The 21,580-nt window shown below is 40.7% G+C and overlaps 1 protein-coding gene and 1 long non-coding RNA gene across 7 annotated transcripts in view; both read right to left on the bottom strand.

Moving 5' to 3' along the window:
- Positions 1-21,580, bottom strand: part of LOC146510531 (glutamate receptor 1-like) — a 441,677-nt gene that overhangs the window by 338,994 nt on the left and 81,103 nt on the right. For 2 of the 6 annotated variants that reach the window (XR_014876561.1, XM_085175657.1), the window contains exons 14-17: positions 15,349-15,547; positions 14,999-15,246; positions 6,157-6,271; positions 1,167-1,301 (exon numbers count right to left, since the gene is read on the bottom strand). Coding sequence is in view for 5 of the 6 variants with exons in the window: in XM_085175657.1 (XP_085031783.1) it covers positions 1,167-1,301; positions 6,157-6,271; positions 14,999-15,246; positions 15,349-15,547 (697 nt within the window). In the remaining variant the exon portion in view is untranslated. Of the gene's footprint in view, positions 1-1,166; positions 1,302-2,130; positions 2,343-6,156; positions 6,272-8,001; positions 8,117-9,696; positions 13,800-14,998; positions 15,247-15,348; positions 15,548-21,580 lie in introns of those variants that run through there. The other 4 variants (XM_085175658.1, XM_085175659.1, XM_085175660.1 and 1 more) reach the window with 4 other exon arrangements.
- The window catches only part of LOC146510534 (uncharacterized), a 5,146-nt gene continuing 250 nt past the window's right edge, over positions 16,685-21,580 (bottom strand). The window contains exons 1-2 of the long non-coding RNA XR_014876568.1: positions 17,643-21,580; positions 16,685-17,610 (exon numbers count right to left, since the gene is read on the bottom strand). The exon at positions 17,643-21,580 is cut by the window's right edge and continues 250 nt beyond it. This is a non-coding gene — a long non-coding RNA (uncharacterized LOC146510534). The remainder of the gene's footprint in view (positions 17,611-17,642) is intronic.

Genomic DNA, 21,580 nt, shown 5'->3' with positions numbered 1-21,580 from the left:
GGATGTTTGGTGATTCCCACCTCTACTAAATATATGGCTAAAATTCTTTATTCTGTCCCTTGGATCCATATAGACATGAGCTGTGCACTGATAATATTCAGATATACCTACTCAGTTCGCCCTTACGTATGTTCTTCAGCATATATTACCCATCTGTCTCCATCACCTTCATTCACTAATATTCCTCTTTATCTCTAGTTGTTGGTGTTGCTTCTGTGAGAACTTTTATGTTATTTTTTTATTCTTCTTAACTTAAATTTGCAAATCAAATCTGTTGCCAGACTTTGTTTCAAAAAACAACCTTGAGAAGGTTATCCGTGCTTTCATCATGCTCGAGCTCTTCCAAAACGCTCCTGCGAGAGTCCTGACTGATGCACACAAACAAGTAAATGAGTACACATCACCATCCTGGCTGCAAAATCCCAACATGTTTTTGCTCCCAAGTGCTAATCACACTTGTTTCATGTACCATGCTACTCATTTAGATCGCATCACCAGCAGCTGTTTAAACCACCAGATTGTATTCAACAGATAAATTTCAAGCTGAAGCTCAGAAATGATCTGGAGGAGAACAACCTCTCCTCCAGATCATATCTACCTCTGTAACAGTTAACAAATCAGTGCACAAGTGCAAGAAACAAGGTCTGTAAAGACATGGACGAGTGAGTTTGGTGTGGTTAATCTTGACTGGCCTGCACAGAGTCAACCTGACAGAACACCTTTGGACTGAATTAGAGCAGAGACTGTGAGCCAGACCTTCTCATCCAACATCCGTGCCTGACCTGGCAAATGTGCTACTAGAGAATGATCAGAAATTCCCATAAAGACACTCCTAAACTTTCTGGAAAGCCTTCTTAAAAGAGTTGAAGCTAATATAGTTGCATGAATAAAAGTGGGATGTCACTAAAGTTCATATGTGAGTGAAGGCAGACGAGCACTGCAGATTGATACTTTTGGCAATATATTGTATGTTCATGCTGGCCGGGACAGCCCAACTTCTGACAGCTGTGTAATAGACATCTGTGCTTCATTTGGATCAAAAGAAGCTAAAAAAAGTCCTGCAACATCAGATATGTGCGATATCCAGCTAAAACATTTCAGGCTCAGCGTTTAAAAGCAAAAATCGCAGACTTGTTTTTACAGTTTTATCATTTCTCTGTTCTCACCTTCATCCTTCTTGACTCAATCCGAGACTTGTAGCAGAACTCGACCAGAGCCACCAGCATGGCCAGGCCCAGCCCACCAATCAGGATGTAGAAAACTCCAGCTACATTGCTCAGACTGAGCGCGCTAGTTTTGTCCTATCAGCACAGAGAAGTGAGGTTAGAGACACCGAATCATGGTGCACAGAGGCATGACATCACTATGGTTTGAATCCAACTGTAAGCAAAAGGACAAAATTATTTAAAAAAAGTTTAAAATGGTCTAAAATCCCAAAGCTAAGTTTCTAACTAAGAAGACCATTATGCAGCGTTCAAAGGCTGTGATAGTCTGACAAATGGAAATATAAGAATGTCTGGGATCCCCTGAATTATGGAATTTAATATGAAATTACTTTTGGGCGACATCCACTCAAATTTGAAATTTGAAATTTACTGCCTAACTGATAATTTTGTAGTTTCCATTCAAAACATAAAACCTAATCAGTGACACCTGCCAGGAAAGTAAGTTTTAATTGTGCTTTGATGTTTTTGTACATCAAAGTCTATTTTGAGATATGAACAAACTCCTCTTTGTAAAAAATCATCACTTTTTGCTGGCTAATCACAATAAGGAAACAGTTAAAATAGTTAATAAATGGTAACAAATGTTAACAAATAACAAACATTTATCCATTAAAGCTAATTAAAATGAGAGTTTGTCACTCCAAGAGTCTAATTCAACCATCTAGTCTTTAGCCCAATATTATCTGATATATAAATGTATTTAAAAGTCCAAATGTATCTGACCCTTTTACTTAATACCCTACTGAACAGGGCAAATGCTAATGTTCATCTCCTCGTGAAAAAAATGACCCTCCATTGCCTCAATCATAGCCTTTGAACATCCACATCTATGATCTGTCACATGCAGCTTCATGCACGAAAATGCAAACAAAATGAGGAAAAAAAATTATCTTGAAATTCTTAAAAAAAAAAAAGGTCTTATACTTCAATTCAGAGGTTCATTAAATCTGTCTGGTCTTCACGGTCATAGAAATGTGTCATTTATGAAAAATAGCTTTATATCACAATCTTTTAAAACAGACTCAGTTCTCGCTCTTGTATTTTGCACGTTTCCTCACATGCATCGCTTGGTTTTTGGTGGGTGTGACTTAGCTTTTTCATCCAATAGCATGCAGCCTGTTAGAAAAAAAGAAAGGAGGAAATAGTGGGCGGGGCCTCCCTTCAACAGTAGGAAGTGCTGTGAGCCTATCAGTGGGATTTCCTCTCCACACTGTCATGTTAACCTCAACCAATCAGCTTCTGGGAAATCCCACCAAAAGACACTTAAAAAGTCAGACTTCTTAAAAACAAAGTCATCTGAATTTCTATGTAACATCTGATGTAACAGTGTTGTTCATTGATGCTTTATAGTTGTTAACCAGTTAGCTAAGAGATCATGTGAATGATAGTGGAAATCAGCTTGTTAACAGAGATCTTTTAACCAAATACACTGATTAGATACCAGGTAGGTTCAATTTTCTTTTAAGAATTGTTTCTGGGATTAAACAGTCACCACCCTTGTATTTACAAGTGTTTTACAGACTGCATAAATAAGATCAACAGACTTTTCTTTGTTTGTGAGACTTGTACATAATCTGTTGTCCTATGTAGTGGTGTTAAAGTATAGTAGTATAATGTGTTACTGAAAAAACCCAGCAGCTGAGCTCAGCGAGCTGTGAAGCAGGATCACTGCCATTACTGACAAAGTGTAAACAAAATGTTACACAGCAAGTCAGATAAACTCCAGAATTAATCATGTCACATTAAACATTTGGAAAACTTGAGGGGATTTTGGTTTTTTTTACATAATGCGAAAGCCTTCTGATATGAATGGCTTCAATAAAGAGATGACAAAGATCAATTTTAGTAAATGAATGTCTATTAGTGGACACATCTTATCATCTCTGTATATTCTTGCTATGGAAAGTTCTCTCTACACTAAACGAATCCAAAGGGAAGGTGGAAATACACCAATCATCGGCACGACTCTCAGCGCTGCACTTTCAGTCTGACATTAAAAGTGTCTTTTCTCAACAGATTGATGAACGTTTTTCCACCATTTGTTAGTCACGGTCTGTTACTCAGCGAGTTCAGAAGAAGCAGGAGGTACATGACAGATTGGAGACAAAAACATCAGCATTTGTGTGTGGGAAGGAAAGGGGAGGAGGGAGGGTGGGAGGGGCAAAGCTGTGGTCATTTGCTTCAATTTAATCAAAGTTGGTCAGCAGCCATAAACAGAGAGAGAGAGACTCAAAGAGTGAGAGAGGAAGAAACAGGCAAATATATCTGCATTTATAAGAATCTGACATTTTACATCTGACCTGTGTGAAGGGAACGCAAACCTGCTTTAATCTGGAGCTTATCTTCGGGGCCTGATTACGTCTGTTTGACGGCTTCTTCTTTCTTTTTTAGCAGACAAAGTGTCTTTTTCAAAACTCTGTGACACTGTACAGCCACGAGCAGAGACTAAAAATACACATGTAAAAGTGGCGCCCAAAGGCAGTTGGATGTGCGATTAAAAGTGATGTAAAAGGTCACATTTTTCAGCAGAGTCGCTCGTCCGTCTGTCTGCGGCTGCTTCCATTGAACTGTGCTGACCACCGAATATTCTGGAGAACAGAAGGAAGGCTGAGCAGAGAAAAGCCTCTGAAGAAATCTGATGGATTTCCACTGATCTGGACTCGTGAAAACCCCTTATCTCCAAAAAATGTCTGCTTTGTCAGAAATGGCTGAAGCCCCGCTCGTCTGCCTCCCAATTTGCATAAATTTGTCTTCGAGCTTGAAGCACGTTTGGTAGGAAAGAAGTTCATGAAAAATACTCAGGACATTTCAGCGGCTTCTCAGTTTAAGTCAGGAGTACAAATTGGAGTTGTGGGGTTTACACATGCCATCAGGATATTAAAATGTTTTCATGTTTTAATATGTTTATCTTTCAGTTCTTCAGAATGGTCAACTAGCAGTGATACACTGTAAAAACAAAAACAAAAATCCTCAATAAACCAAAAAAATAATCAATTAAAAAATGACTTTATGACCTTGAATGAAAAGTTTGTCACTTTGCGACCTGCTTTCATACTTATAGGTGAGAAGAGACCGTTCATGTTTAACCTTCTGAGGCTTCAGTCACAGGACATACCATTATTCCTCAACCAGTTGGTGAGTATTTGCTGGCAGTCACTGGTTTGGTTTCAAATAGGTCTACAGTGATGCGCCAGAAACTTTGTTGCAAATGCTTTAGCCACTTGCAGGTTGCTGTAATCACACATAGATTGTATGAATTTGTTGGGAAACAAACAGAAGCTGTTTCTGTTCAGTGTGAAATATGTGCCTTTTGAAATGTGTTGGCGCATCTTTTGTTGGCAGCACCATCTTTGCGAATGATTTCACCCAGGAACAGTTAAGCAAACTACAGCACTACTTGCCAAATCATTGAAAATACATATTTTTCCCTGTCAAACAAGGTTTTCCAGGGCAGGTCCCTTGGCCTGTATTACTGAGGCCTTACTTTAAGGACTTGAGACAAACAACTACCCTCACTTTGTGAAGGGGTAACAAAATATACCCAATGAGCACCTTAAATCTCACTAAAACATTTACTCTACTGAAAACACCTTTCCTGTTGTGTCCACTGGTCATTGTTTACAAGTGTAGCTTTATTGGAAGATCTAATAGAGCAACTTTTCCATTAGGACCTACTCGGATCGAGTCGTCACAGTTCGCCATGGTTTTCAGGGTTTTCCATCAGGTCATAGTGAGAGTACCAGGTACCAGGATCCAAGCAGGTACTAAAATGTGACTTTTTTAGACTGTATTCCACCAATTGGCTGGTCAGTAGTGTCACTCAGTGACTTATGAGAGTGTCTTGTTCAGGAAAATCAAAGCCCCCATTTATAAGAGCTGGCAACGAATGAAACCGCTACAAGAAACAACCCTGTGGTCCACGAGTCTGACAAAAAGGCACAGCCTTAGCAGCAGGTATATTTTTGCCTTAACATACACCTTTGTTGTAGCGCTCATGTCGCACATTAATTACATAATGGGACACGTGGATGCATTGCTATGGTGACAACCACACACATCAAGTAGTACTGGATCGTAATGGAAAACCAGTCGATCTGAGTCGAGTCGTGGCGAGTTGATCCAAGTCGGTACTAATGGAAACGAGGCTTAAAAGGCTAAATTATTGTCAAATGCTAGCAAAGGTTTTAAGAGTTTGTTTTGACAAGTGCTTTTCTTTTTTGCTCTTCACAAAAATGTTTTACCTGCATTATTCTGACCACAAACAAGTACAACCAGGCACGAGAAAGCTTGCTGCTGATTGTTCACATTCATCTGCTGATATCTATTTGAGTTTTGAAGAAGTTATCTACAGGTTAAGAGATGTTTAAGAACTTTCATTTTAAAAATGTATTTTCTTCCTCATGCAGGATCCTCACCCCAGGTTACCTAAATGAATTCAGTCACTGTGATGTAGTATGTATAAAGTGTAAAGGTCATGCTACATTACTACTCAAGGCCAAGGAACAGTGTTGGTCCCCAGAGAGTAGTAACATGCTCTGTTATTGGTTTTGTCTTACTGATATCTGTTTATCTCCTTAAATGTAAACAGAATTTTTACAGGATTCATATTTTGAATTTAAACTGACTTTAAAAAATACATTTTTAATGCAGGACAATAAACAAACATTTGCTTTCTATTTAGCTGCAGACTATTAGTGGTGCCTTCACTTATAAAAACACTTTCTTCCAGGTAACTTTTAGCTTAAAGCATACCAGTCAATAAAAATGTGGAAAAAAAGATCAAAAATATGAATTAGCTCAACTTTTTTTGTTTTTACAGTGTAGCTGCTGGAGTTTCAGAAACTAATAAGGGAAGGGGAGAGGGGATTGGGTGGGGTGGTGTAGGGGGTTAACCAACACATGACCTTGGGACCAGGCCTCAAGAACTGACCTTTCTGCCGGAGTCCTTGTGTCCACACTCCCCCTTGTCATACCACCACTTGTTTTTCAACTTGTCTAAGACGGCTTGTTCATTGAGCTTCAGTACTGCTAGGTTTACTGGGATTCTTCAAAGAACCATAAGAGGAAGGGAGGGGAATTGGAAATAACATAAATAACATTATGCACCTCCATGTTATCTTATGTTATTGTTCAGCTGCACAGCAACAGGGCTGCGATAGCTACAGCAGCAGCAGTGGTGGTGGCAGCAACGTTTTTATCAAAAGTGACTTTAGCAGTACAGTAGCTGTGGAACACTACAGAAAACACCTCAAAAACAGCAGAAAGAAAAACAAACAAACAAACAAAAACAGGCACAATCACACGGAAAACTCTGGAAAATGTCAGCATCAAAGTGATATGCATTAATACTCCATCTAGCTTGGTTTAGCCTGACTCCCTACGTGCGAGATGTGTATTACTATATCACTTTGGGTAACCGGCAAGGGCTGAAAACACTCCGGGAACTTTGGGTTTTCTGAGCAAGAATGCATCATAAGCTGTCTAAAAAACAGACTGCATACTATAAACTGTAGTCTCTAGGCGAGGAAGGCTGAACAGCTAACTTTTTCTGGAATAAGATTGAACTGACAAAACTGACTGAAGGGGTATTTTACTAAGTAGGCTTAGTACTTATCAATTCATTGCTAGTTAGCCAGGATCAGGAACAGACTAGATTTGTATGCTGAACCAATCAGCCACAACCTTTGAACCTTTGGTCACTAAAAGGCATTTATTGTCTTACAATTCAGTGTTGTTCCAGGAAACCCCGGGTCCTAGAATGGCTTTCCTCTGCTTTCATCAGCCCGACAACCTGTACTGCCACACTACAAAAACCACTCTAGAAAGCCTTAAGAAACCCAGACAGACATTGTCTAGGCAAGTCTAGATCCCAACTCAATCGAGCATCTAAACCAGGCATATAAACATGTTGAATCTGGGGAAGTCCCATCTTGCAACTTTTGAGTACTCTAATTATATACTGCCTGACGCCACAGACAACCTTCTGCCCATATGACATGTCACAGCAACCAGAGGTAGAACCACAAAAGTTGGTTTTAATGTCAGGCTGTATATTTATATAGGTAAAACAGTCCACCTTCCTATCTCTGAAATATTGTTCTTATCCATATTAGACTTGAAACACCTAAGACAGACGGTTGGGACGTATTTCACCAATCTTTTACTTTTGTATATAAATTTACAGATAAATGTCCTATAGTACTATGAAACACTACAGTATTTAAGCAGTCAACTCCTAGACTTTAAATATGTAAATCAAGTTTTGCTGGTTCCTCTGGTATAAATGCAGGTAGACAACCTGAGTTTCCCAAAGTGGCTGGGTTCATTGTTTCTCAAGGCTGGTCACTGGTCCAGTCTCTGGTTGCCTAAGTCACTTCTTTTGTTCAAGTCCAGGGTCGAAAACCTTTCTGTCACTGTGTAAACCTGAAGAAAATCACCATCTTCCTTCTACATGACTAAAAGTACTAAAAAGTACTGAAAGTAAGGTGGATGTTAGTCTTTTAGTAATGAAAGATGTTCTTTTGTAAAATACCCCATCGATCAGAAAGTAAGAATTCAAAAATGTCTTAGACAAAGAAGGTCACAGTTTTGATGGCTCTATCACCTCCTACTTATCTGTAATAATTTTCTGAGAAAGACACCAAATAGAAGGTTCCTGTAGCATTTCATTGGTGCCATCCAGAGTGTTTTAGTTAGGTAGCGAATTCTGGGTTATTGCCGGTTACCCTGGTGTGCCATTGCCTGTCGTTACCCGTTGGGGTTACGGTGATCTGACCTTGGAGTCCCCTCCCCCGGTGCCGCACTCTCCCTTGTCATACCACCATCTGTTTTTCAATTTGTCCAACAGGCCCTGCTCGTTCAGTTTTAACACTGCCAAGTTAACAGGGTTTCTACGGGGATGATAGTAACAATAAGGGATAAAAGGGAACCTGGTGTTAATGAACAGACGACTGCCACAGTGAAGACAGCAACATTAATACACATGTGTACCTATGACAGGCATGATATTATTAATGATGGTACATAAAGACAACAGATTCACTGCTATTCAGCCCAGACCTTGTAACATGCTGTTTTCCTGCATCTTCCTCCTGCATTGTGAACATTACAATGCAAGTAGACCAAATACTTACAGTTAGAGAAAAATGCCATCATTTTTTTTTATCAAATTTTCTGAACTGGGAAAATCTTCAGGTAATGCACACTAGTGACTGACTGTCTACTTTACAGGACTCATGCAGTCTCTTTTGAATCTCCGAACACTGTGGTCTTTAAATGGAGAAACACCGTTGTCAAACTCAATAAAGGTGTGATGCCCATTTAAATGTAATTAGTTATTAATCTCTGTCTCTCTTCCACAGCATGTCTTTATCCTGTCTTTCTTCTCTCACCCCAACCGGTCGCAGCAGATGGCCCCGCCCCTCCCTGAGCCTGGTTCTGCTGGAGGTTTCTTCCTGTTAAAAGGGAGTTTTTCCTTCCCACTGTCGCCAAAGTGCTGCTCATAGGGGGTCATATGATTGTTGGGTTTTTCTCTGTATGTATTATTGTAGGGTCCATCTTACAATATAAAGGGCAGCTGTGGCTACAACTGTAGCTGCCTCCACCAGTGTGTGAATGTGAGAGTGAATGAATGGAATTGTAAAAGCGCTTTGGGTTCCTTGAAAAGCGCTATATAAATGCAATCCATTATTATTATTATTATTATTATTATTACTACAAAGCGCCTTGAGGGCACTGTAGTTGTGATTCAGTGCTGTATAAATAAAACTGAATTGAATTAAATGTCATAAATAAGTATACAATACTGAATGGAATATCAGTCTATAATACAAGAATCATTTAGACTTTTAAAGTAAATAACAATCAATAGTAAATGTTTGACAAACACTTTAATTTCTGTCTCTAATTATAAGTAAAACTGGTAAAAATCCCTGTTTGTGAGCATCTTTTTAGTGGTAGCTTATGTTGACAATGGTCTCACTGGTTGGGTCCCAATTCTCCAAAACAAGGCTAATCACTGCATTCATTATTTTATGAAACAATGGCACCACACCGATGCCAATATGGCATCAGCTTCTCGATTTAATTTGCATTGTCTATAGCTCATTCTTGGCTCTGACTTGTAAATGTCTGGCTTGATTCACTCATTCAACAATTGCTTCAGTGGATTGTGTTAAACTCAGCCATTAGTTGTAGCAGAATAGCAAGTTTCTCAAAACCAAAGGAAAGGTAAACTGCACTTTAATATTGTCTGGGTGGAAAAAACAGAAAATGATTCCATTTTACTGCTGTGCAGCAAAGCGCCACTTGTATTTACTTCTAGTCAATACCTGATAAATAAAGGCGGAACACCAGTCAAGTATTCAGGTGTAAATCAGTTCAAATTAAAGGGTAAATGTCTTTTAAATATAAATTTTGTGTCATTGTACATGTCCTTGTTGTTCCCCTTTACATACCATAATGATCAAAGCTATAGTGTGGCAGAAGGCAGCAGATGATGTTGAACATGGTAAATCAATAAAATGATCAATGAGCAGCAGTGATTCAGTTTGAAATGTCAGTAACAGATGATGTGATGAGTGTGAAAGCAGCAGAAGAGTTTTGTTCTAAAGTGCATAATTTAATTTAAAAAAAGATCTGTATAAATTCAGTGTGAAACAACTCAGATTAAATTCAGATTAAAAATGTTTGTGAATCAGATGCTGAAAATAGTAATTTTACAAATTTGACATATCAGGAGAATCACTCACGCTGGGTTCAGACTAGAGAATACTTGTTTTTTATTTTGAAAAATTGTTGCTTTTCCTGACTGAGACAGACGAAACATTGTTTCCGGATCATGAATGCTGCCTTTACTTTCAAGGCGTGCGTAATGGAAGGAAGGGATACCGTGCTGACAGCTGTATGTCTGGAGTAATGGTGTGTGTCCATGTCATGGTCCGCGGCCCGGTGTCCGAGGAGCTGATGGGATGCCCACGCCCACGGGTGTGGCTGTTAACTCCACACCTGCATCCCATCTCAGGTGATTATCAGGTGGACTATTTGATCCAGCCCAGCCAGCTGCTCCACGCCAGTCCGTTAGTCGTCTCACAGCGGTAACAGCTCGGCGTGTTTTTGAGCCACCTGCTCGTCTGGAGTTTGGATCACCTCCGGTACCGATCGCCTCTACTTTCCTGGAGCTCCCCCGCGGACCCTCACCCCTCCCTCCGGCTCCCACGGCCCCGCTTTCACTGTAAGACTCAGACTCACGTATGCTGCTATTTCCCCGCTCCCCAGTAACTCTCTTCCTCTTTCTGTTGCAGCCTCCCACAGTCCCGATTACGGCGTTCCTGCCTAACTCATCCCCCGGTCCCTTGGTTTTTCTAGTTTCTCGCGTGTTTTCCTTTGACCCTTCCGGGGCACCTTTAGTTGAAATAAAGTTTATTTTTCGTACTCCTGTGCGTGTTGTCTCTGCTTCTGGGTCCAGCTTGTGTACTGAACTTCGGTTCATGACAGTCCACAGGAGCTTCCCATCCTGCTAATTAATGACTTGTGGAGCTAGCTGTGCAAAGCTGAAAACTAGCTGTTGACTATCTAAATGAATCCATATTTACTCCTCCCCTCAAATGTTTTCAGGAAAATGTATGTATTTTTTCTAGGTTTTAACCTCTCTGTTTGGTATGGTCTCATCATTCCCAGTATTTTTTATTCTGATGTGGCCAGAACAAAGTTTATCTTTTATTCTGATGTGGCCAGAACAAAGTTTATCTTTTATTCTGATGTGGTCAGAACAAAATCAAAAAGTCTGAACCCGGCGTAACTGTTCACAGAAGTGATGCTTGTGTTCACACTGAGAAGAGTCCTGCTAAATTACATTTCATGTCTTCACACAGCTGTTTGGTCAGATTGGTGGTATTCCTAATTATTCAGGATTATCTCAGTTGGGATATCAAAGAAGCCAGTCCTACAATCTGTGCACTTCCAATTCCCGTGTCGCAGTCAGCAGGATTTTTGACTGTGGTTGATATGAACTTCAGAGATTTTTATGTTTTGTTCTACAACATCAAGTACATAAGTAAATATTCATTTCATAAAATTTGAAGGTTTTACTTTAAGTCTTGAAGCCTATGGACCTTATTATGCCCAACAAAATGTGTAAGTATCCAAAACCTTTATTTCCCACAGAGCTTATTTAATAGTCTAACTCAAAAATCAAAATCTGTTTTGCTTTTTAGCTTCCAAGTCAGCCTACAAAAACCCATCATCCCCGCAGCACTTTATTGTAGAAAATCACCGTTTGTTTGAATCCTATCAGCCAGATTCTGTGAAAACTGTGAGAACGTCATTTGGAACAAATCGTGCAGAAACACAGTCGTGGTTAAGGCTCAGAAACAGTGGCTGGGAAACAGCAGAAGGATGATGAGCAGAAAGCAGATTGAATGAAGTCAACTGATGATTTTTTTATTGTCATCTGTTCGTACTAAGAGTCAACCCAGAGAGAGCAGACTGCTCACAGAGAACTCAAGAGCTCATTTTTTGATGTTTTTAAGTTGATTATACAATATGCTCAGCATTCAAGGGGTTTAACACAACTGTGTTGCTAAGCAACTGATGACAAAAACTCAACCCTTTATATATTTTTTAAAAAAATGTTGATTTGGTGCTTCCTGCATCTACAGCAGGGAGGTAAATACATACCACCTTCTCTATGCAAGCTGCATTTCAAAGTGACTTATTGATCCGTCGATTGATTAGTCAGATCCTGCACACAGATTATTTTTAGGGATTAAATAGATTCAAAACTCAAAGGGAAAAAAATATGGTGCAGTCTTTGTTCTTCTAGCTCATCGGCCTTTCTCTGACTCGGGGTTTGGCTGTAAATTGCTGACATGAAGCAGAGAGAATGAGAACAAGATGTTCTTTCACTGAACATCTGATAAAAACATGGACTGAGTTCATTCATGTATGAAACAAAGAAAAAGGAAGATCGTGACTTTATGCTGCTGTCAGGTATAATTAAAACTCACCAGCTCCACCTCAGGTTCTATTTTCAGCTCAATTTCTGTTTTCTTTTCCTCTTCTGTGGACAAAAGCCATGTTTTTCAATTCACCTTAAATGGCACTAAACCAACAACTCATCTGTTATCAAATGTAACATTTAAATGGAAAAATTCATTAAAATTTTACATGTCAGGTTGGGCTCATTTGCTCAAGAGTATTGCTTGTTTTCCTATTTATGTATTTATGTATTCTTTACTCCAATCAGCCTCACAGCTGCAGCCCTGCTGTCCTACAGTAGTGACACCATCTCGCAGTTCAAACAGCACATGTCACTTGGGTCTCTGTCATTGATACTCCTTGTGCCTGCGGACCCAGCTCTCCTATGGGAATTACACAAAACACATCTGGGACTCTAGCAACAGTAATCTCACTGTAATACAGGAGTGATAAAGCCTCACATCTGGGATCAGGATCACTGGGGGAGGGAATATTTTGATTTCTATCACAAAATTAGGCAGTGATGCTCCTCATGGACGGGAATCCCATCACCCAGAACAGAAGAATCACCACAGCCCTACTTTCTAATAGATGTGATGCTCTTCCTCTATAGGAATTATGCTCATCTGCAGGAGCGACAAACCTGAAGCCTACAAAGACCACTCTCTGAGGAGTGACGATGTCCTCCCTGATTGCTACACCTTACATCATGCTTTGCAGTGGAAGTGACACTCCTGACAGTCTGTAATGAAAGCGAGGAAGCCCAGCTGTAGGAGCAGCCGTGTCTGATGTGAGTGTGGCTCTTCATGCTCAGAAATACTGCTCTGCAACAGGAGTGATGCGCCTCACTCACTGTAATGGGAGCGATTGATTGATTGGTAATTTATTTCAACATGTGAACAATATACAAGTACATTTAGAAAAGAAAATAAGAAAGAAAAAAAAATACTATGAGATGTATAGTATTTTGGCGACAGTGGGAAGGAATTACTCCCTTTTGACAGGAAGAAACCTCCAGCGATGCCCTTGATACACAGGAAGTCCACCCTTTAGCAGGAGGGATGCGAGTGGGGGTGACAAACTTCAGAGACTAGAGTGTATGTGACTCCCTGCATGATGCTGAAGAGTAAATGGAGTAATTCTTTAATAGCACTTTTCTACTCTTATACTCAGGCCTATTGTTCAAGCATGGGAACTCTACAGTCTTACATCATGCAAGGATCTTGCTTTCTAGTGGACGTCAAGGAAAACTTTTAAGTGTAAGAATACTAGTTTGTGCAAATGCAAAACTTTAAACTGTCCAGAATAATCATTATTTACTTCAGCGATCGTCAGCAAACTGTCATATCTGATAAATAAACATGAATGAGGTTCATCGAAGTGTTCGTCTTAAAGCAGCGTTTTACCTGACAGCAGCAAAGCTCAAAGACTGATCGACAGACACAGAATGAGATTCGTTAGGATGCTACTTTAGATGTCAGGATTCTGGTGAATGTAGAAGCAAAGACGGGCAGGTAGGCAGTCGGACGGGCGTAACAAATGACAACAGACAGCAAAAAGGCCGACAGGGCAGCATCAGGCAGACAAACACAGATACTGACAAAGACAAACAAAAAGAGAGAGACAAGACAGACAAAAAGACAGATTAAGAGACAGACAGACACACAGACACACAGACAGACAGTAAACAAGTCGAAAAGTCTAAGAAGCTGTTCTCTGGGGTTAGATTCGTTTTCATGTTCCAATCATCGCCAATTTTGACATTTAATTTTCATGTCTAAACACCTGGATCTGCTCTGTTAATGCCAGTCAGTCATCGCTCTGTGCTGTGCAGACGTCTCCTCAGTTTCACTTCCTAAGAGTAAATTATAAAGTAATTCCACTGATTATATAAAACCAATACAGCCATTTATTTTATTTCCCTCTTCTGTAAAACTTCTACTTAGCCATACTTCAGAGTCAAACACTGACATTTCAGTCCCACTATATGCATCACAAGCTTTTAAGCTTGTGACCCGAAGACAATAACATAAGATATATGAAAGTTGTTCCATGAAGAAGCTATTCTTCTGCTTGCATTGTTTCATTTAAACAGCCGTGCGAGGTTCAAAAAGGATAAATTATCCAGTGATTCACCACACAAGCAGAAGATAAAAGTTCTTTACTCTCCAATTAATCATTTCACAATCCCTCAGATTAATCTTGTGACCCTCTAAGCAGAGCTGAACTCTTGATAAGTAGCTCACTTTATACAAACTAATTAAAAGTAGCTCCAAACTGGGAAACTGTCACAGAAAAATCTATTGTGCGCTTATAGTCAGTCAGCAAACTATAAATAAATCCTTTAGTGGAAATCTTCCAAGTTCTTCCAGCTCTGATACACTTAGTGGGTTTTGCTTATAATTCTATAAGACTTTGACAAAATTGTCTATTACTGTGACATTCCTCATGTACTTACAGTACTGCTGGATGTCAATCAGACAAAAGCAGCTCTGCTAACTAAATTATTTTAGCTATAAAACAAAACTTTAATTTTCAGTTTTCCTGCCCAGAGGAACTAGACATGCCGGCATCCACACACCAGAGGGCGCTGGAGAGACTGGCTGAGAGTTTTTAATAGTAGTAATTTGTATTTACTACATTCCAATATTATGAGACCATGATATATGATGCATATGTTTTTAAAAACACACCCCAGTGTGATACGTTTGCATGCAGTGACCTAATTTCCCCACAAATAAAGCAGACAGAACAAGACACCGATATTATCCTCTATCTGCAGATTCAGAGTCTACCTGAGGGGCGATCCTTTAGGCGTGGCCACTCCGTAGCCTTTAGAGTCCAGGTTGCCTCCTACTTTCATGGTGTCACAGGGCTTCCTCTGCTCGATGTACTCATTCATGGAGGACTCCAGCAGGTAGGCGTATTTCCCTTTTGACTTTCTGACCCGTATCACGCCTTCACTAGTGCTCTTGACGAAGACCGATGGGTCTGCACTCCGCATGTACGACCACATCTTCTCGAACACTGCGATCTTTGACCGCTGGTGAAGGAGCAGAGAATATCTGTGTTATTGTGTAGAAAAACATTCCTTCTCAGACTGCTCTTGACTACAACGTCTGCACTTCTAGAAACGTGTCCCCACCCTGAAGAATTCTTTAGTGGAGCCTCCATCCAAGGTACCATAGGCGATCTCTGTTTGCTTGGCCAGGTCCTCTGCACTCTCTATGGGGGACACCATCCTCTCTACGGTGAGGAAGGCTGCCAGGTTGGCTGTGTAGGAAGAGATGATGATGAGGGTGAAAAACCACCAAACTCCTCCGACAATTCGACCTGAGAGAGACCTGGAGAAGACAAGAAGGGGGAGAAGAGCAAGGAAGATAAATTTTCCATTTCAGGCACAGCAGGCAGGGTTAAGGGGGTGCTGGGGATATTTCAGCGTCCTTCCTGTTTTCTTCAATTATATTTACTGTGACTGAACCAGGAACAAAGCCGACTATTCATTGAATTTTCAGAAAATGCAACAATAAGTGATTCTGCTTCCTCCTCACTCTGTTTTCCAAATCTGTTATAACAAATTATTTCAGTTATGTAGATGATACACAAATGGTGTCTCCTAATAACGTTATCAATAGCAGTTGCGTACTGCTGGCACGTCTCTGCGCAGAAAAAATCTGTGTTGCGCACAAAAAAAAAATCTAACCTGAAATGAAATTAAAATAAATACGTTAACAATTCTGTTTTGCAGTGTTAGTCAGTCAGTAACTGGCTGCTCCCGTATGGGAACGATGCCACCTTATCCCATAGTCCAGCTAATAATGCGATTCACATTTGTATATACGAAGCTAATCAACGTGGTTGACAGCCTATGACAGCGTCCTTATGTGCCGACACCGGTGTTTTAGCAAAGCGGCTGATGTGGAGTGAAGCCACGTTAATGACAACGTGTACAACAAGTGTGGACTTTATACCAGTTTTTACATTGTGTTGATCGGCCATGTAAAACCAGAGTTATGATAAAAATATCTGCAATGTTTGTTTTTCTTCCTGAATACTATTGTTGATTAGATTTACTGCGGGAAGAAACGGTGAAAACAGCGTTTTATAAGGAAAAACACTCTCCGCCTGTGAGCAAAGACAACACCAAAAGAAACCCCAGCCTTTCCTATTGGTGGAAAAATGTACCATGTGAACCAATCAAAAAATGATATGGCAACATGGCATTTAGTGGTTTAGGATGGGGGAAGTTTTAGGAGTGACGGCGTGTTTGAGATGTGAGAGATTTGAGACGTTTAGCGCAAATCTTGTGTAGTTAGTGTGTAGTTAGTGTGTAGTGTAGTCAATAGTGTTGTTGTGTGTGTCAATGAGGCGACTGCTGAGTGTTACAGGTGTTACAGCAGTGATACATCTGCTGCTGTCAGGCCTGCAGGTATCAGGCTGTTGTTCTCCTTCATCTCATAGTGACAGAAATTATTTTTGGAGTGACACAAATAATTTGTGTGGCATCAGATTTGATGCAGAACAGCTGATTGTTCTGTAAATAGTTTGAAATGTTTATTTAAAAAAAACGTCTTGGCTGCATTTTTAGGTAAACAGCTGCAAAAAACTTGTGTGCAAAACTCAGTTACTTTTTTGAAGAAGTAACTATATAATTAATTGCCCAACATTGGTCATTATTTACTGTATTTTGCAGACAGAGTTACAGACTCTACAGTTGTGTTTTCAAAATTATTGTCAAAGTTATTTTTACTTCCAGTAGTGTTAACATACTACAGGTCATGAACAAGATTTTTTTTACATTTTCATTGTAAGTGGGCTAAAGCAGTTAATTAAAAGTAGTCTAACATAAACGCTGTAATTTGATTATTTTAATAAACATGTAACTTGGATGCTGGCGTGATCACAGTGCACACGTCTGCTGTTGCTCACAGTGGTCTAAGGGACGCTCAGACACATGAAACATTAGAGGGAACATTGGTTGTAGCTAAACAACAAAAAGACCATATGGCATCAAAGCTCTTGTCCCAATCCTTTACCGAACCAGACCAGGTTAAAAACACAAAATAAATTGCACTTTAATATATTCTGAACCTTTCACATCCCAAAGGTAAAGATCAGTTCAATCATTAGCAGATGAAAGTTGATGCTTGTCTGATGCATTTAGCAGAAAAATTAAGCCAGACTTCTTCTCATTAGCCTGTGTACACAAAAGCCTGTTTACATGTGATTGTTCCAAGTACAAGGACTGCAAACCATAAATGCTTCTGGTGAGAATGGCCACCATTTTTTAAAGTTATTAAAGTACAGAAAACAGAGTTCATGTAGCTATTTCTTGTCAGAAACATATGTTTTCTCTAGTTTTTACCAGGGCCTGGTGGCTACATTACATTACTACATTACAAGCCATCTGCAGAATGCAATTCATCAAAACTGAAGAACATGCTCCTAGACACTGGTTTGATAAAACATGTATAAAACAAGAATGAGAAAGCTCCCAGTAAATATTTAATAGCATAATAATTAATAATAATTAATAGCAATTATAATAATACAGAATGTACTTATAGAGTCTGGGATTAGGAAACTTGTAGTTACTACAAAGACCTGATCACTTTTAAGTAATCCACCTACAGAATATTGACATTTTTCCAATATTTGGGAATGCATTTTAGTCTTTTTTTTGTGTTTATTTTATTTATTTCTCTAGTGTTATGTGGGGCGATCGTGGCTCAAGAGTTGGGAGTTCGTCTTGTAATCGGAAGGTTGCCGGTTCGAGCCCCGGCTTGGACAGTCTCGGTCGTTGTGTCCTTGGGAAGACACTTCACCCGTTGCCTACTGGTGGTGGTCAGAGGGCCCGGTGGCGCCAGTGTTCGGCAGCCTCGCCTTTGTCAGTGCGCCCCAGGGTGGCTGTGGCTACAATGTAGCTGCCATCACCAGTGTGTGGATGACTGAATGTGTAAAGCGCTTTGGGGTCCTTAGGGACTAGTAAAGCGCTTTACAAATACAGGCCATTTACCATTTTATGTAACACCCACACTAGTACCTGGTTGATCTGCTTTTGGCTTCTCAATTGGTTGAATTTTTTGAGGAAGGTTTCCAGAACCTTGTTGAGTCTATGCCACAGTGATTTGGTCCATATTGACATGATACCATCACACAGCTGCAGCAGATTTGTAGGCTGGACATCCACGATACAATTCTCATGTTCTCATGAATTATACTGCCTCTGGGATCCTTTTGAAATGAATTTGCTGTTTTCAAGAACCTAGTTTGAGTTTGAGACCCTGCCATCCTCATTCTGTACAGTTTGAACTCCAGCAGGTTGTTTTGACCATGTCTACATATCTAAATGCACTGAGCTGCTCTCATGTGACTGGCTGATTAGACATTTGTGTTAACGAACTGGTGAGTGTGTTTATGCATTCTCAATCACGACAGTTAAAACGGTCTCTGCACAAACTTTTTCTTCTTTAATCATGCACCTCTAGAAAATTGGAAACAAACCCCTGGAGCATAAGTGCCACCAGATGGAATGCCTGTTTGAATTTATCTGTCCATGTGTTTTATATTTAAAAGCTTCTTTCAAATAGTATCTGTCTCTGCATATTCATGACTCATAGCTGGGATCAAAAGTCGGCATTTAAGAGCTGTGTGTAAAACACAACTCGACTGTCAGAGTTAAACAGATGCTGACATGCAAACAAATACTCGAGCTTCAACATTCACATCACAGATGACAGTCTGGCATAAAAATGCAGGTCAGATGTTTTCTCTCTGTGTAACTCTGGCATGCATCACCTTAATGAAACAGACATGAAGAAGAGGAGGGAAGAGGTTCACACATTTCAGTTCATAAGCTGAGTCAACAATGGTGAATCAGTGGCTGAGACGTGGAGATATTTGCATGGGTCAGATGACAAAAACGAACTCATGCTGACAACACAAGAAGGTTCAAAGGCATGTGGACCAGGACTGCAGGCCTGCTCCTTGAGAAGTAAGCGGCACCTGGCCCATTGTTGCAACCGTACTAAGAGCTACATCATCATTAGGTTTGTGCCCGGGTTTTCCTTTGATATTAATTCTGTCCATTATTTTTTGGGCCAGTCATAGCCAGGAGGAGGGGTCCTTAGAGTCACCTATCTATTTTTTGCAGATGATGTGGTTCTGTTGGTGTCATCTGGTGGTGAGCAGAGTGTAGAGCAGCAGGAATGAGAAGTAGCTTCTCCAGTGTCTACTCGAGATCAAAGATCAGTTTCAGAACAAATCAGTTTAAGCGCCTCAGAAAATTGTTCATGAATGAGGGGAGAGAGGAACGGGAGACAGAGATGCCGTTCTGTTGTGGTGAAGAGCAAGCTGATTGTAAAAGCAAAGTTGTTGATTTACCGGTCAGTCTACATTCCCACCCTCACCAATAGTCACAGACTGAGTCTTAATATTCAAAATAATAGTTAGCTTTCTCTCCCATGGAGATGAGGAGCTTGGCTGTTTGGGCCACCAGTCCTCTACATCAACAGTGGTTTGAGCATCTGCTTGGAAATCTCCACTGGGAAGAGGCCGCTGTGCAAACCAAAAGTATATCTCTCAACTTGTTAGGGAATTCAAGGCCTTGGCATGTTTGCTTAGACCGCTGCCTCCACGATCCATAGAATCCAACCCAAGAAGCAAAAGATGGGTGGATGAAACATGACCACATGTAATATGAACAACAGAAGGAGAAAGCTATTTCTACAATTTATTTTGAGAAATGTCAGCAACTATTTTAAAGCAGTGGTCCCCAACCCCCGGGCCTCGGACCGGTACCGGTCCGTGAGTCGTTTGGTACCGGGCCGCGAAAGTTGAGGCTCAGGTGTGAAATGTATAGTTTTCAGGGTTTTTATCGGTTTTCAGCGTTATTTTGTTATCGTTTTTATCGTTTACTCAGTTTTCCTGGGTCTTTTCACGTGTGTTATGAATAAATCTTCTTTTTTTCGGTACCAGTACTAGTTTTATTTTGTTGTATTTATCCGTGACACCTTAAAGGCCGGTCCATGAAAATATTGTCGGGCATAAACCGGTCCGTGGGCAAAAAAGGTTGGAGACCGCTGGTTTAGCATCAGGTATGACTGGCGATTTAAGATTCCCATGACCACTAAAATAAATGTTATGACTCTCTCACCATTCATTTAGACACAGGCTTGAATTAAGTAAGGCAAAAACTCATTAGTGGCGCTGTTCCATTGGTTTCGAGCCAAGTTTCCCCGATTAATCGGTTCTGGTCGCCTTGGCAGGGCGACCACCCTCCTCCTTTCACAGCCGGGCTTGGGACCGTCCTGGCGTTTCCCTTCGCGACCATCATTCGAATGACACCATCCTCACCAGCTGCGGCAGCCAACCGACGATCGGCGACCTAATCCAGCGCCTCCGACTCCGTTGGTTTGGCCACATTTGTCGAATGGACCCGAGCCGCTACCCCCATGGCCTACTCTGGTTGACCCGCCCCACCGATTGGAGGGTGCATCGAAATGCACCAAAGAAGACATGGATGAAACAAATCCAGGATGATTTGAAGGCCCTTCGACTTGACCTCGAGCAGGAAGAACCATCGCCTTAGATCGAAAAGCGTGGAAGATAATCGTTGGTCAAGCAAGAGAACCTGCGGCACCTACAGCAGCGTACTGGTTGCGCGGCAGACCGCCGCCGCTGGTCGCCCGCTAAGGACAAGAAGAAGAAGAAGTGGCGCTGTTAAGATGATTGAACAACAGGATTTCATTGGCAGCCTGGATCCAGAACAGAACTGGTCCTAGAACAGCACAATTACCCACACGTATACTGGTATTATGGTATTATTAACGGACATCCAGTGAGAAAGGTCCAGCCCTCTCATTGGTCCATGTACACAGCAAGCATGCTAAAGGTAACGCCGAGAAGAATCAGTCACAACTGTGTTTTTGCTGATTGAGGCAAAAGTGTGACTATAACTGTCTTCTTATACAACATGTATGAGATGTTATCTGTATGCAACATACAGATAACATCTCATGAAACCTGGCTATGGGTTCATGAGGAAGACAATCACTGTAATGGTCCAAAATACGCACACAGTGACACACTTACATACATATGAGGACACGCACAAGCGCACAGACTGTAGCAGATCCAAAATAGAAAGAGCCTCAGGCCTTAATGCAGCGGTAACATACAACAAACCCGGCAGCATGTCACACAGAATCGGCCGCATTTCACGATACATGTGTGCATCAATAATGCAGCTGAGAGTGTATCATAAAGCTGCGTGTGTGTTCTCATGTAACAGCACAGATTTCACAGAACGTCTTTGTTTGGTTCGTTTCAATCTTTAACTCTAAAAACGTTGCTCCAGTAAAACAGACACAAACTGC

This window comes from Neolamprologus multifasciatus, chromosome 10, assembly GCF_963576455.1.
Source record: "Neolamprologus multifasciatus chromosome 10, fNeoMul1.2, whole genome shotgun sequence".
Lineage (NCBI taxonomy): Eukaryota > Metazoa > Chordata > Actinopteri > Cichliformes > Cichlidae > Neolamprologus > Neolamprologus multifasciatus.
Note: the sequence above shows the minus strand (reverse complement) of the source record. Positions and strands in the feature narration are given on the sequence as shown.